The sequence below is a fragment of the Vulpes lagopus genome, chromosome 12 (assembly GCF_018345385.1).
Source record: "Vulpes lagopus strain Blue_001 chromosome 12, ASM1834538v1, whole genome shotgun sequence".
In the NCBI taxonomy this organism is placed as follows: domain Eukaryota; kingdom Metazoa; phylum Chordata; class Mammalia; order Carnivora; family Canidae; genus Vulpes; species Vulpes lagopus.
Window position 1 is genome coordinate 24,646,635 of NC_054835.1, and position 15,737 is coordinate 24,662,371.

Here is a 15,737-nt window from a genome sequence, read left to right on the forward strand (position 1 = left end):
AATCCTGGAGACCCGGGATCGAATCCCACGTCGGGGTCCCGGTGCATGGAGCCTGCTTCTCCCTCTGCCTATGTCTCTGCCTCTCTCTCTCTCTCTGTGACTATCATAAATAAATAAAGATTTAAAAAAAAAGAATGAAATATTTAAGAAATAAAGGTACGGAAAGAACAGGACTTGGTCTAAAGCGTCTTGAGATGCCATTTACTATTTGGCTTCCAGGAAGTTACTGAACTTCTCAGGGACTCAGTTTCCTGTAAGGTTTCAGCTCAAAAATGATATGATTACTTATGATATCTGATACTCTTTAGTGCCTCTCTATGTATACATATATATGTACACATGTACATACACATACATATGTGCCTTTATTAAATAATACAGATACATTTTCAAAGTTGTAGTAATTTAAGGCCCATTATGAAACAAATGGAAAGAGAGAGAGGGAGAATGTGTGTGTGTATGTTCAGTATTCTGACCCTGAACATCATTCTCAGTAGTTAGGGCATTTACACAGCCTGAATTAACCAAGTAAGCCTTTAAACCCTTACAATGAAACATTAAAATTCAATGTGGCTATAATCTCTTCCTTACAAAACATGGACCCAAAGAGTCTGGCTTCAAGTACAGTTTAAAAAAAAAAGGCAAAGTGTATTATATTCACCACTCAGCTTTTCCATATGACCACATTAAAAAAAAAAAAAAAAAACCACACACACACACACACACACAAATGAAAACTCACAGGCCCATTGTAATACATTGTACCGCTTCTGAATGCAACACTTAGCTCAGGCTTACTACCCTGACAAATAAAGAAAAGCACTTTATGAAGCCAATTTAATTGGGAGGTGACAGAAAACATACTGCCATTTTCTTTAGCCTTATCATTGAATTGGCTTCAGCTCCAATCTCGGGCAAATCCCACTCAACAGAAGAAATTAACCAGGTCAGCAGAACAGGTGCTGTGCTGTGTCTGTCAAGGGCCTGGCATCACCACAATTACTTGCACACAATGAAGCAGTAATCTTTACAGATCATCTCTCCCAAGAAGTATATAGGGGAGGGAGAGGAAAACTGAAGGGAGGCGGGGGGAAAGTGGGAAGAAGAAGAGGAATAGGAGGCCAAGAGAAAAGGCAAGGAAAGAAAATGAATGTGCAGCTGCCTCGCAGCTCAGCAGATGTCGGGACGTGATGTACGAGGCTAGGATAAGCTGTCGTAGCCTGCTGCCAGAGTGGTAAGTGATTAAAGCCTGCACAGTTCTAAGCACCATATTTAGAATCTGCGGGGTTTCAAGACTTGCACCCATTCCTTGCTGTGCTGCCAGATGTTGGCAACTGGTCCAGTTCCCACTGACTGTGTGTGGATGGCAGCAGTTGGTACAGCAGCAAAGCAATCTGGAATGCTTCCGGAGATGCTGTACATTAACAAGTGTCACCCATCATTCACCTTTACAGAAGGCTGAAACAACTCCAATTTGCTGCCACTTCCCTCTTGGGAAACAGCCAAGATAAAGTTGCGCCTGGCAGCCCCATTTGTTTCACTCAGGTGTTTCAGCTGCCTTGCTGACCTCTATTAGTTTAAGTTTTAATTTAGATTAACCCCAGCACCCCAATTAACCAGCAAGGGGAAAAGCTAAGATGTGACTAGTCATAACTCTGAAATCAGAATTTATCGAAGGTAAAATTATTAATTGGGATGAAGGGCCAATCAAGTAATGCTATTTCTTTTTAAACAGACCTCTAGGCAAAAAAATAAAATAAAAAAATAGAAATCTTTCAGACTAAGGATTGCCAGTGGAAGCAACTTCTCAGTAATTTCAGTGTATTTTATTAAGCCTATTTAATTTATGATGCACTTTCTATTGAACAATGTACACTTCAATAAATGAAGACTGGAGCATTTTTGATTGTCTCCCATGATCTCACACAATTATACAGCATTAATATCCCATATCAGGTACTTCCTTAGACACTCTAGAACAAAATAGAGTTCCCTACTCTTCTGACAAATGGATATAATAAGAGAAGAAAAGGAAAACAGAATCAGGACCTCTGACTAGGAACACCGGAGGACACACCAATCCTCTTTCCTATACCCTCTTATCATTACTTTTAAGGCTCACTTATGGCAATAATTTCATTGAACATTCCAGAGTGAACAGAAAGATTATTAGTCTCTTTCTCGGGGCAAAGACTCAGAGCTATCCCCTATAAATAGAATCACCTGTTCTACTGGCCTCATAGTGTGATTTTCCCATGTTCCTTCCTTCATATTCCAAATACATAATACAGTCCTCATGGCTAAACCTTCAATAAGCAGTTGCAAATTCCTTGGTAAAAGTTAATACACTAAAAATTCAGCAGAGAAGAGTATTTTGATAACTAATGGCTCAACAAAAGCTGTTGTGTCGCTGCTGAACAGCACCCTTGATTCTCCAGAGCTAGAAAGGGTACATCCTAAAGCACATTTCATTAAGTATGACTTATCAGGAGACCTAGGATTACATGAAATTATTTTAGTTCTTTAGAACAGCCCAAATGTTTAGCCTATTTTTACAGTCACTAGCATCATTAAAAAGAGCAGCATGCCAACAGATAATTACATCAGAGAAAGAATTGGGGGACATTTGGGAAGAGATACTAAGAACTGGGCCATATTTCAACTGTTACCAATTCTTTCTGTCTTCAAAACACTACAGTATTATTATAATCAACAGCAGGAGACAATCTCAATACATACTTAACTGATTTGAACAGGCATGTGCGTGCACACACACACACACACACACACACACACACACACACACATCAAAGACAAGGGACTTAATAGGCAATAGAACCAGAAGTGCAATTCAAGGACTCAGGGATCCCAGCCCTTTAGCTCCATATCCTAATCTAATAGCAATGGTACAAGAAACCAAATAACTAACAAAAAGTCCTCTATTAACATTATCAAAAATGGCTGAGAAAGAATAAACCACCTGACTCGAAGAAGTTGCAGCTGTTTTACAAATCCTTTATACCCTGCGGCAACTAACAAAGTAGTTGTAGTCATTTTCACTTCAAAAGGAAAAACACAAGATAGAAGCAGAACAGGGGTGCCTGGCTGGCTCTGTCTATGGAGCATAATGAGACTCTTGAGCTTCTAGGCTGTGAATTTGAGCCCCACACAGGATATAGAAATTTCTTTTAAAAAGTAAACTCTTAAAAAGAAAAAAGAACAACAAACTTAGAACTACACAGTAAGTCAATTCAAAAGACAGCAGTTCTAACTCCCCAACTCTACCTTCCTTCCAAAGTAAAGCCACCTTTTGGTCAGAGAATTCCATGAGTTATTTTAAAATGCTAAAACATGATCTGTAATAAAAGAAAAGAGTGTAAAAATCACACCTGGTGATAAAAGTCATCATCATCAAAGATTTCACCATCCAAGTCCTTCAGGTGGGCATTGGCAGGGGCCTGAGGAAGCATTTCCTATATTAAAGAGAAAAAAGAAAGGAGTGAATCCAAAGGAATTATCAAAGTAATGTAGCTACTACAAATAATGTGTGTAACAGTCAAAGCAGTTTTCCTTAAGATATAAAGAGCTCTTAAAATTAAAGAACAAAAACATTCCAATAAAAGCAGACAAAAACATTAACTAGGACCTTACCTGGAAAAGAACCACAAATCGTCAATAATCATATAAAATGTTTAATTTCATTCTAATTAAATATATGAAAATTAAAATGAGAAGACACCATTTTTCACCTCTAAAACTGACAACACTCAGTACGAGAAAACACAGCTGGTGAAAATGGAAATTAATGCAACTTTTTGGAGGCAATCTGTAACATCCATCAGGATTTAAAATGTGTATTCTCTTTGTGTGTGTTTTTTAAAGATTGTATTTATTTATTCATGAGAGATACAGAGAGAGAGAGACAGAGAGAAGCAGAGACACAGGTAGAGCTCCATGCAGGGAGCCCAATGTGGGACTCAATACCGGGACTCCAGGATCACACCCTGAGCCGAAGGCAGATGCCTAACTGCTGAGCCACCCAGGCATCCCTTTGATTTGACATTTCTACTTTGATTTGATATTTCTACTTTGAGAAATATACCTATATGTTCACACAAATACACATATTACAAATACTCATGTTTCCTATAGCACTGTTTCTAAAGCTAAAGACAACATAAATATCCACTGTTTGAATAAATTATAGTACACACCCACATAATGGAATACCCTGTAGCCTAATATTAGGAAGAATGAGACAAATCTCTATGTAATGATTTGGAAGTGTCTAGGAAAAATTAAATTTAAAACATTGTCAGATTTTATATAGAGTTGATAAAATTTTATATATTTATAAATACACATATCCATCCCATTTAGTTAAAATAGAATCATGTTTTTTATATGTATATGTGTTATATGTATATACAGTTACATGAATAGAAAATACCTTTTTACAATTACGAACATTGGTTCAATCGGAGAAGCAAAATTTTACTTTTCATTTTAAATTCTTCTGAACTACTTTTCATTTTAAATTCTTCTGAACTTTGAAAAAAATTAAGTACATATTTCCATAAATAAAAGTTTCCTTGAAACAAAAGAACTTGCTCCAATTATGGATCCTTTTCTGTAGTATCTAAATGTCCAACATAAAACCTAAAGTACACACTTCCTTCCATACCAACATTTCTAGAGAAACATCTTTAAAATCGAATTTTAAAAATTGGATTATGAATGCTTCCATTATCAGATACAAAGCAAACTCAAAAATAAGAGACTCCATACAAGTTAATAATAGCTCCATTTTAAAAGAACATTTTCTCCCATAAACTCTTAGTTTCTCAACAATCTAGTAAAGTAGTGCTTTTTCTCTTTCTTTCACTGACTTCTTAGACCAAGAATAATATCTACAAGCAGGTGATCAGATCTTTCAGCAAACGAGCCTCACAGAAACTGCTCCTTGTAATCACCTAGCATCACAGAGCTCTTACCGGTTGTCCTGGCAAACTCTCTGGGAGAGGCTGCATTGCTGGTTCAGTTTTGCCAAGAACTCGGTAGACAGAGCGCTTGGTCTGCGTCCTTCGAAGTAATCTTTCTTTGTCCATCAGAATATGATCGATCTGAGTCAAGATTGAGCGTTCAAAGGCACCAAAACCCTGCAACAACATTAACCAGTGTCAGATAATGCAGAGCGTCCGTGCTAAAGGCAGCTACATTGGTTTCTCTATCTTTCTGTGTCAGCAGAGAGACAGACAATCCTCCTTTCAGAAGGGACTTCGTGTTGCAGATGGAGTTTGTGAATGGCTATAAATGTTCTCGGGGGAAAAAAAAAATCAGTCTTAAGCAGGTCGTATTACTTTCCTATATCCGGAGATTAACTTCCACACCTTTCGTAACAGTTGAAAAATCCATTTCTTTAAGTATTTTGTATTTCCAAACATTTGAACACTTACAAGGCCACAATTTCTAGAACAAAATATCTTTTTTAAAAAAAGATTTTATTTATATATTTGAGAGAGTGCGCACATGCATGTGTGAACAGGGGGAGGGGCAGAAGGAGAGAGAGCAAATCCCAAGCAGATTCTGTGCTGAGCATGGACCCTGACACGGGGCTCAATCTCACCACCCCAAGATCATAACCTGAGCTGAAATCAAGAGTTGGAGGCTTACCCAACCGAGCCACCCAGGTGCCCCCAAAATATTCTAATAAAATTAAAATCCCAGGTCTGAATGGAGTTCAGTAAAGTCTTCTGTAGAAATGACTACTATTATATCATAACATTATCCGTTATCAATGAGCTGTAGTTCTAATTTCTTAAAACTGCTTCAGGTGGCGACAACTCTGTTACACACATGTAGAGACACACACACACTTGCCTTCCCCAGTTTTCCAGAGGCCAGCTTGGTTCTATCATGCCACTTCTGAAGTATACGGTTCCTGTAGACCGTAAAATCAGCAAAACGCTTTGCCATGAAGCTAGGATAGTCCTCCATTTCCAGCTTCCTCTTTGGTGGGGCCCTTCTCTGCTGCTTCTTCTCTCCTACTAGCTCTTCATCTTCACTGGAAATTTCCTCCTCACTAAAGTTCAGTAAGAATATTAAGTTCAATATAAACAAACATTACCCAAATAAAAAGCTAGGCTCACATGAAGTTGAGAGTATTTAGGCCTTCCTCTATCTACATTTTTATAAAACACCATAAATGTGAGGGGGGTTTTTTTGTTTGAAAGGAATGTTCATGAGGTCAATCAAAAAGTCATGTAACTTTTCAAATAAATATAAAAACTACTGGCTTAGAAATATTTTTTTAAAAGGTAAGCAAACCATAAAAATAAACAAGGTTGTAAAAACATTATTAGAAATGCATATGAACCAGGCCTATCCTGTTACAAGAGATGGTCTTTAAAAATTAAACACATAATCATACTTTTATGACCTTAATCCCCAAATCAATAAGGGAAATGGGTCTCCCTGTAACCGATTGTTCAGGAAAGCTGAATAATATTAGCTGAATCAAAGGAAGAGAGCTAAAAGTGAAGAAAACTCAAAAAGGTGGGCAAGGAAATGGGAACTACATTGCAATAAATGCAACTACCTGGAGAGAGTAAGTAATACAACTTCTAACTATCAAGCCACTTGCACACCCTGGACTACCGACCCCAACACATTATAGGTGCTCAATAAACATGAGCTTACTTGTCCCTCCAACTAATTCAGCAGAAAAGAAATGGAGCAAAGGATAAGCCCAAAGGAAAAAAAGCAAGCAGGTACCATATACATACAGCAGGTTTAAACAATAGATGGTGGTGTGGTGGGTGTGGAAATCCTTCATCAAATGTGACAATTTCAGAAAAGAAAACAGGTTTATTTTGTGCTTTTCTAAAAATTTTCCACCTGTAAAATAAGTGCTTCTTCCCTTACTGAAAAGGAGATGCCTGTGACCACCAATTCCATGGTATTGGCAGGAAGTGCTTCATAAACATTAATCAAGAATTAAAATAAAAAATGTCCTTTCATTGCCTAATTTATTTTTTTATTTTTTTATTTTTTTCTAATTTCTTTTTTTAAAAAGACTGATTGATTAACTGATTGAGGCAAGGAGGAGGGACAGAGGCAGGGAGAGAGAGAGAGAGAGAGAGAGAGAGAGAGAGAGAGAGACTCAAGCCAATTCTACACTGAGTGCAGAGCCCATCACGGGGTTGGATCTCACCACCCTGAGATCACGACCTGAGCTAAAACCAGGAGTCGGACACTCAAAAGACTACCGCCACTCAGGCACCCTTCATCTCCTCATTTCAACAGGTCTAAAGAGAAGGCAAGCCTTTTCCGAAGTCCACAAAGGAAAGAACAAGTAAATATAAAAATGGAAAACCTAATTCCTAATTTCTGTGCCACCAGTTAAATGCAAGAGGGTCTTTCTGTTTTATTAATAGTAAGTCTATTATCTTCTTGCAGAGGATTTGGCTTTCTTTTTCAAAAATGATAGTAAACCGCTCAGATTAAAATAAGCAACCCCGGAGTTCCATTCCTTCCTTACCTTTCTGCTTTGGGCTTTGTCCCATCTACTAAGTATCTAGTATCTGGGTACTGGAAAAGTAACTCTTCCTGAAGATCTGCCAATGACCTCAACAATGATTTCAGAGCCTTGTGACCTGGGAAATAAAGCACAGAGAAGGAACAATTAATTATCTACAGTTCTCCAAAGTAGGCAATGCCTATAACTCAAGACTCCCGAGCAGTTCTGGCCGGGGTGGGGGGAAGGCAAAGGGTACCCAGGGACTAAGAACTCTCTGAAACACAGAATTCCTGAAATGAAGTAATAACAGTGCCTACTTCACAGGCTTATTGTGAGGAACAAGTGAGGTAACATATGTATGGTGTGTAGGAAATGATCTACAATAAACGTGAGTTCTTAAATTTAGTAAGATTGACAAACTCCTTCCCTGCTTGTCATCATAACTAATCATTTTTCCCTATGGTGTTAGTTTCTACAGGTAACCCACCGACCTCCTGGATTATCCCTCTATCAATTAACTCCTTAAGCAATTCCTCCTCTTCTAAAGAGCACAACTTTGTCCTGGGATCTCTACTACTACCACCGCCACTGCCACCACCACCCTCCCTCAGGAGATCTCATTTGCTCTGGTTTGAGCTGCCACCTCACACATCCAATCTCTCCGCACATATTCCTATGAAAAGTTCTTGTTTACGTATGGAAACTCAAGTTAATGACTTCCTGTTTGCAGTACTGCATGTTGTATTAAAATTTTGCACATCGAAACATGTTATTAACCTGGTTCTCCTCACAGCCAACAGGATGCATTTGTAATAAAGCTGGTCAGGATTAAGTATACAGCCCACGGCTAAGAACTTTCAGGATAAAAATTGGCCCTCTGAGAACTGAACTCTTACCTTCTTTATCAGCCTAATCCTACTAAAGGGGCTAACTAGACACTGATAATCACTATTTATGTGTTGGTAGCACTCAGACTTCTCTCCTTTTATTGAGCTTCCACATTTCCAGCAACTGCAGGAAAATCTTCACATGGATGCTCCATCACTCCTCCAAATATACCACATCAGAAACAGAACTTTGTTCTTCCTACCTAATATTACTCTCTTGTCTGATTTTCTCTGTTTAATGTGTTTTCATAGGCAATCACTGATGCCCTTATTGTATATATTTAATCCACTGCTAAATCGTGTGATATTCCATTCTATTGTCAGTAATAGCTGTCCATTCATCTCTGGCCAGGCTTCTCTCACACCTTCCCTCTTTCCCTTAAATACTGTAACCCTCTCACAAGTGCCCCTAATTTCATTTAGCAATCCCTGCATTCATTGTTACTTTATATTCCATAGGGACTTCAGCCCACACAAAGTTAACCATGGTTTTTAATGCCTTTTCTACAAAAGGTTACACCTTAAGAGACAGAGTCTATGTTTTCCAAAGTGAAACCACAAACCAATTTTGCATTTGCAAAGTGGTTTTCAAAATTCCCAAGACCTAACCTTGAAAATCTTATGCTAAGTGAAATAAGCCAGTTGCAAAAGCACAAGTACTATGTGATTCCACTTAGATGAGGCCTAGAACAGTCAAACTCACAGAAGCAGAAAGCAGAATGGTGGCAGCAAGGAGTGCAGGGGAAAGGGAAACAGACACTTATTCCTATTCAATGGATACAGAGTTTCAGATTGAGATGATGAAAAAGTTCTGGAGATGGATGGTGGGATGTTGGATAGCCACGCAAATGTACTTAATGATACTGAACTATATGCTTATAAATGGTTAAGCTAGTAAATCTTATGTCATGTATATTTTAGCACAATTGAAAAGAGAAAAAACCTTAAGTGTTCCCAAGACCAGGGCATAATAAATAATTCTTCCATCCTAGTGCATCTCTGTACAGAAAAAAAAAATCATCTATAATCCTTCAATCTTGAGCCTAGTCAAAAAGAACAGGGAAAAAACAATGGAATATTATTCAGCCTTTAAAAAGAAAGAAATTGGGACGCCTGGGTGGCTCAGCAGTTTAGCGCCTGCCTTCGGCCCAGAATGTGATCCTGGAGACCTGGGATTGAGTCCCACATCGGGCTCCCTGCATGGAGCCTGTTTTTCCCTCTGCCTGTGTCCCTGTCTCTCTCTCTCTGTGTCTCTCATGACTAAATAAAAATCTTAAAAATAAATAAAATAAAATAAAATAAATAAAATAAAATAAAATAAAATAAAATAAAATAAAATAAAATAAAATAAAATAAATTCTGACATGTTCTACAACACACGGATGAACCCTGAGGACATTATGTTAAGTGCAATAAACCAGCTGTAAAAATACAGGGACTTATAAGAAGTACCTAGAGTAGTCAAATTCATGGAGGCAGAAAGTAGGATGGAGGTTGCCAGAGGTTGGGGGAGAGGGGAATGGAGACTTGTTTCACAGGTATAAAGTTTTAATTTTACAAGATGGAAAAGTTCTGGAGATTGGTAACACAACAATGTGAATCTACTTAATACTACTGAACTGTACACTTAGAAATGGTTAGGATAAATTGCTGAATCCCTATATTATACACCTGAAACTAATATAACACTGTATGTTAACTATACAGGAACAAAAATTAAAAATAAATTTAAAACTGGAAAAACAAACGGTTAGGATAAATTTTATGATACATAAATTTTAGGTTATGTGTTTTTTGCCACAATAAAAAATTACAAAGAACAAGAAAAGCAGGTGCCTGTCCCTTCCTGCCCGTAGGTACCATGTGTCCATGATGTAAAAAAGAAAATCAGGAACCACGGCAGGGGGGAAGCTGCAGAGTAGTCTGTAATGTTCATAGCTGCTTGCTCCCAACAAGCGAGTCATAATGTGATTCTCACATGCAGCATAACCAAGAACTGTGAAAACACCCAACGAAAAGACTACTACTTTTAAGGGCGACTTTCAAGTAGCTATACAAGCCTTTTTATTTTGTTCAAGTCAGTTTTAAAAAATCCATTGCAGATATATTAGACAGCATATCAATCCAACAAGAAAGCAGAGAGCCAATATCAGTAAATCAAAGTGTGCCTTTCTGTTAATACTCTCTCATATGTTCTCATTTTATACACCCCTTCACCCAGTCAGAAAGTAGCCCTGAAGTATTTAAGCTCCATTCAGGGATAGCACCACCATGCATCAAAGTGTCAAGAGACCTACCAGAGATGAAATCTGCAATTCTGTGCTTCTAACCACAAAAAAAAAAAAAAAAGAAAAGAAAGAAGAAGAAAGAAGAAGAAAGAAGAAAGAAGAAGAAGAAGAAGAAGAAAAAGAAGAAGAAGAAGAAATAAAGAAAAATGTTTATCAAAGGAGAGTCACCAGTGACCAACACATGGACAGCTTCCTGTAAAGAGATATAGAAGAAAGAACTGAATTCTCATTTCTTTGCAATATTAGGGCCACATTCCCCTTCCACTAAGATTTTGTGTCAAATCTAAAGAAACTGGACAATCCTTTGGCCTCCTCAAAGCCACAGCTGACAAGAGTGAGGAAACTCTCCTGGGGACTCAAATCTAACAGTATATTCGTCCCAGTCAAAATACGAAACAAAACCCAACCCAACCCTCTTTTCATCATTCAAATAGGACCAAACTCTATTTGTTCAACTCTATGAAAAATGAAGAGAATGGAACCAATGGTTTCTAACTCATCTTTTATTTTTCTCCTAATTACTGTCAGAGTTACAAGTTAAAAAAGCAGCAGAGAGGCATATACTTTCTTCTCTCTCCCTCTTGGCACATGGCCACAAAACAAATGGAGACTGTCAAGGATATATATGTTTATTTTGCCCTACATGGTCCATTTCCAGAGGCCTTTCCCTTAAGAGGAGATTAAGAAGGACATATGCCTCACCATATTATCAAGATACAACCTCAGCATCTGGGCACCAGCTTTAGGAATAATTTTCCAAGTACAGAATCAATGGAAAGAATGCTTTACTAAGGGTCATAAGCCCTGTATTCTGACATTATTACTAACTAGTCATTTTATACTGAGCAGACCAATTTAATCTTTGAGTTGTAATTTTCTCATCTGTAAAATGTAGATAATCTTTTGCTTGTTTATCTCACAGAATTTAGGTAAAAAATAATAAATTTTTCTATATTAAGGCATTTCATAAATTTTTAAATGCTGTGGATACAGAAAGTATATCACTATCAAAAAACCATCATCTTTCACATGGTGAAAGTCTCAAGTTCTGCTTGTACTGATCAACAATGCTAGGACTGAACTAGTATTCATAGATTCCTGTATTAAGTATTCATTTACACGCTACCCATATGCAAGCATTCTATATATAAAATGTCACCAATCTAAAAACCATTTTCACCTAACAGCTTTATTTTTCTCCCTGATTCATTTTGGCTGTTCAACATAAACAAAATTGTAGGCAGAGAATAAGTTTGGACATAGACACACAGTTCATTAATTAGATTATAAACCAATAAGTACAACTTCTGGCAAGGGGATTGGAGGGGGAATGCAGACGGTGAATTTGTAACTAAAATACAGCTTACCTTATCAGTTTTTAAATATCTATACAGTTATTTTTAAAATAACCATGAAAATATACAGTAATTTATGTACAAGTATACATAAATTCCCACATTCCTATTATGCCAGATAAATACAATGAACTAGAATGTATAGATTACAAGAGCATTTTTTTTCTCCTTCAAAAGTAACTCTAGAACCAGAGCTAAACTATAGGTCAAAATGACACACGATATATTGGCCTGAGAACAATACTTTTCATTCAAATCCACACAAGCCTGCCACTTGCACTAGTCATCCCCGGCAATTAATCCCCCAAGAAAGACGTTTGATTAAATCTTTTCAAGCAAATCCTTTGCTTTGCTTTTGTTAGTTCACTTCTTGTCAACATCTATTAAAATATGCCTTTAATTCTCCCACAATCTTAAAAAACACCGATTCCACTGTCTTCAACTTTAATCAACTGTATGGCCGGCATTTTTCATTTCATAATAATGTGCTGCTTGGAATTCAAGAGGCAGGCTCAGCATCAATCATCTGGTAAGAATTTTTCCACTGCAATAAATATGCAAATGAGGAGAGCCAGTCAGTCGTATTTCAGGCCCGACTTGCTAGTGTTTTAAAAAAGACACAAATTTATTAATTGCCGGTGGCCAGAGGAATCCTATTACTTTGGGCATTGATTACAAAGCTGTGTGAGTGATTATTGTGCAACTCGCGGGCTACCCAGGCATGAGGAAAAATTATTAAAGCAAGGCAGAGATTATCAACTCAGAATAACAATAAGCCTTAACATTTAGGCCCTAACTTCTTCAACAAAGAATTACGTGAAGGCTCCACTGTATCATAATTCCGAATTCTGTCAGTATTACTGTTTGGGCTTGTTCTATATTCCCCAAGCAGAATGGCATTACCAGTAGAAAGAGTACTTCAGGTTACAAATTCCTGAACACCAACCATATGGATGAGTTGCTATCATCTCCAATGTGTGTCCAACTAGAATTTTTATATAGCCACGTATGTATATGCATATATAGGTGTGTGCACATGTGTATTCCCAGATTTGGATAAGTGTATGTGTTATTATGAGGACGGTGGTTTTAACTGGAACAGTTTAAGGAGTTCCGTCTCTGTGTGTTGGCTACTTGGTTCTGTGGACCGAAAACAATATTTTTTAATGGAACAAAATAACCACCAGGATAACTTTTCAAAGCAGAACACAGGGACTGATATTCTAAAATCACAATGGCTAAGCCAAAAGCAACCTTGGGTTTCCATACTTCAGGGGGCACCACAGTGGAAGGCGTGTAGTCTGTGTAGGAGTCTATGGAGGAAACGGTTTGATAGGCTAATTCTGAATGCAAAGTGTTTTTGTGAGAAACATTCAACCCAAGACATATTAAATCAAGAAAGAAAGAGGACTCAGTGGACAAAACTTATTTTTTTCTCTTAAGAGAATGATGTGGGGAATTGGGGGAGTAAGTGGAAGTTGAAATAGGGAGAGACGAAGAGACATATGATAAAATATGTTGAGTGAGCCCCCTCACAGAAAGAAGCAAAAAGCAAAAAAAAAAAAAAAAAAAAAAATCCTTAACATTTTACATTACTGCCACACTAAGTAACATGATAGATAGTGTGCATTTGAGTTCTGTGGAGGGACATCCCACTCAAGCTGTAATTTCTGACCTGGCATGAATTTATAAGGAAGGGAAAAGAACTGCAGAACTTCTTAGGTTTCCCTGAATACTCCCTCAAATACCTTGATGAAGTGTGTCAATAAATCCTTAAAAAGCCCTATAGGACACAGCAATCTAACTGATCAATGTACTTCCCGAAACCCACTACAGTTCCCTTCCACTTCACAGGTCCCAGACAGCTTCCATTGCTCTGTAGTATTTTCCTACAAAAGGAAATGTATTTTTTACCCTTTGAACAGAAAAAAATACATGCTCAGAATATCAGGTACTTAAAACCCAAACTTATTTACAAGTAATTGTTTAAACTGTCTAATGAGAGTTACCCAGGGAGAAAAGAGATACTTTCATTTTTATTTGATATACTTTTTAACTATCTGAATATTTTATAAGCATACATTACCTCTATAACTTAAAATATTACTAAAATTTAAAGCAAACTTTAAATAATAAAACTTACTCAAAATAAATTAAGGGCAGCCTTGGTGGCCCAGCAGTTTAGCGCTGCCTGCAGCCCAGGACGTGATCCTGGAAACCCGTGATCGAGTCCCACATCAGGCTCCCTGCATGGAACCTGCTTCTCCCTCTGCCTGTGTCTCTTCCTCTTTCTCTGTGTGTGTGTCTCTCACGAATATATAAATAAAATCTTAAAAAAAAATTTAAATTAAATTAAAACCACAATCCAAGTAACCCTGTTTATATAAAGCAGTCTGATCCTTTCTTATTCAAAAGCCTTCAAACAAACAGCATCTTAGGCAATGAAACTACTCCTAACCTAAATGCCCTAATTCTCTCTATAGCATGGGTCTGAAAATGCGGATTCCCAGGCAGAATTGATCACTCCTTTCTCAATATCATTCACATCACTGCTACAGCCCTTGTCATATTATACTGAGTCTGATTTCATTACACTGTAAGCTACTTGAGAGCATAGACCTCATCCTGTCACTCTAGCATCCAACACATTACCTGAGCCATAAAAGGTATTCTACAAATATATGTTCGTTCCAGAGAAATTATGCCTAAGCCCCATAGCAGAACATCTAATTACACTACCATTTTCAAATCTAAATGCTGACAAGCAAACAAAATGGGAACTATATATTTGCTAACTTCAACAAGTATGTACCCTCAACAAACTGACTTTTTTAAACAAAAGCAAAGTAATCAAACTTAACTTCTTCCTAGAAGATATACAGGCTATTCCTAAGAGTCTCAAAACCATCTTACCAGTTTTAAGAACTTACAAATGTAATGCATTCATATTAAGACATAATATTCATCACCATTTAGATGGATAAAATGAGGCTCAGAAAATAAGACTGTTTTTGTGTTTCTTTTAATATTAGCAAGACTAAGCATTATTTGTTTGCCAATCCAAAATGAAAACACTTCGAGAGGTTGCTTTCATTAAAGTGAAAACACTTAAATATTTATGTTTTAGAAGTGGTTTATCTATCTCTACACCCTACTATGAGCTCCCTGAGGTAGGGATTGTGAATAATTTGCCTTGGTATGCGTGGTGTTGGCAAATGGCAGGTTGTTAAATGAATAACTGAACAAAAATGGCATCCTAATAATTTTCTTGGCATGCTTTTATATGTGCATTCCAAGTCTTCAAAGAAGTAACTGCCAGTATAGTATTAGTATTTATTTATATAACCCTTTTAAGAAGGGGGAAACAAATACTGTGGCCACAGAGCTACAGCCTAAGAAAAGACCATACTATCATTATTAACAGATAACATCACGAAGAATCCACAAAGTGGCAGGCCTTAGCCTAGGCACTTTATATGTATTACATAACTCAATTAAACCCTTCCAATAACCCTTGGAGGTAGGTACTATTATACTGCCGTCATACTAATGAAGAAAATTAAATACTACTAAAGCTTTAAAAAGAACTACATATTTTTCATTTTCTACATCAACGTATCCTTAAATGGCCATGTATCAAAACAATCTGGAAAGCAAAGTATAATGAAATTTTCAATTATAAGAAATG

The 15,737-nt window shown here is 37.2% G+C and overlaps 1 protein-coding gene across 5 annotated transcripts in view; it reads right to left on the reverse strand.

Moving 5' to 3' along the window:
* Positions 1-15,737, reverse strand: part of AATF (apoptosis antagonizing transcription factor) — a 104,274-nt gene that overhangs the window by 60,514 nt on the left and 28,023 nt on the right. For all 5 annotated transcript variants that reach the window (XR_005983208.1, XR_005983207.1, XR_005983206.1 and 2 more), the window contains exons 5-8: positions 7,541-7,655; positions 5,881-6,082; positions 4,995-5,159; positions 3,390-3,473 (exon numbers count right to left, since the gene is read on the reverse strand). Coding sequence is in view for 1 of the 5 variants with exons in the window: in XM_041726308.1 (XP_041582242.1) it covers positions 3,390-3,473; positions 4,995-5,159; positions 5,881-6,082; positions 7,541-7,655 (566 nt within the window). In the remaining 4 variants the exon portion in view is untranslated. The remainder of the gene's footprint in view (positions 1-3,389; positions 3,474-4,994; positions 5,160-5,880; positions 6,083-7,540; positions 7,656-15,737) is intronic.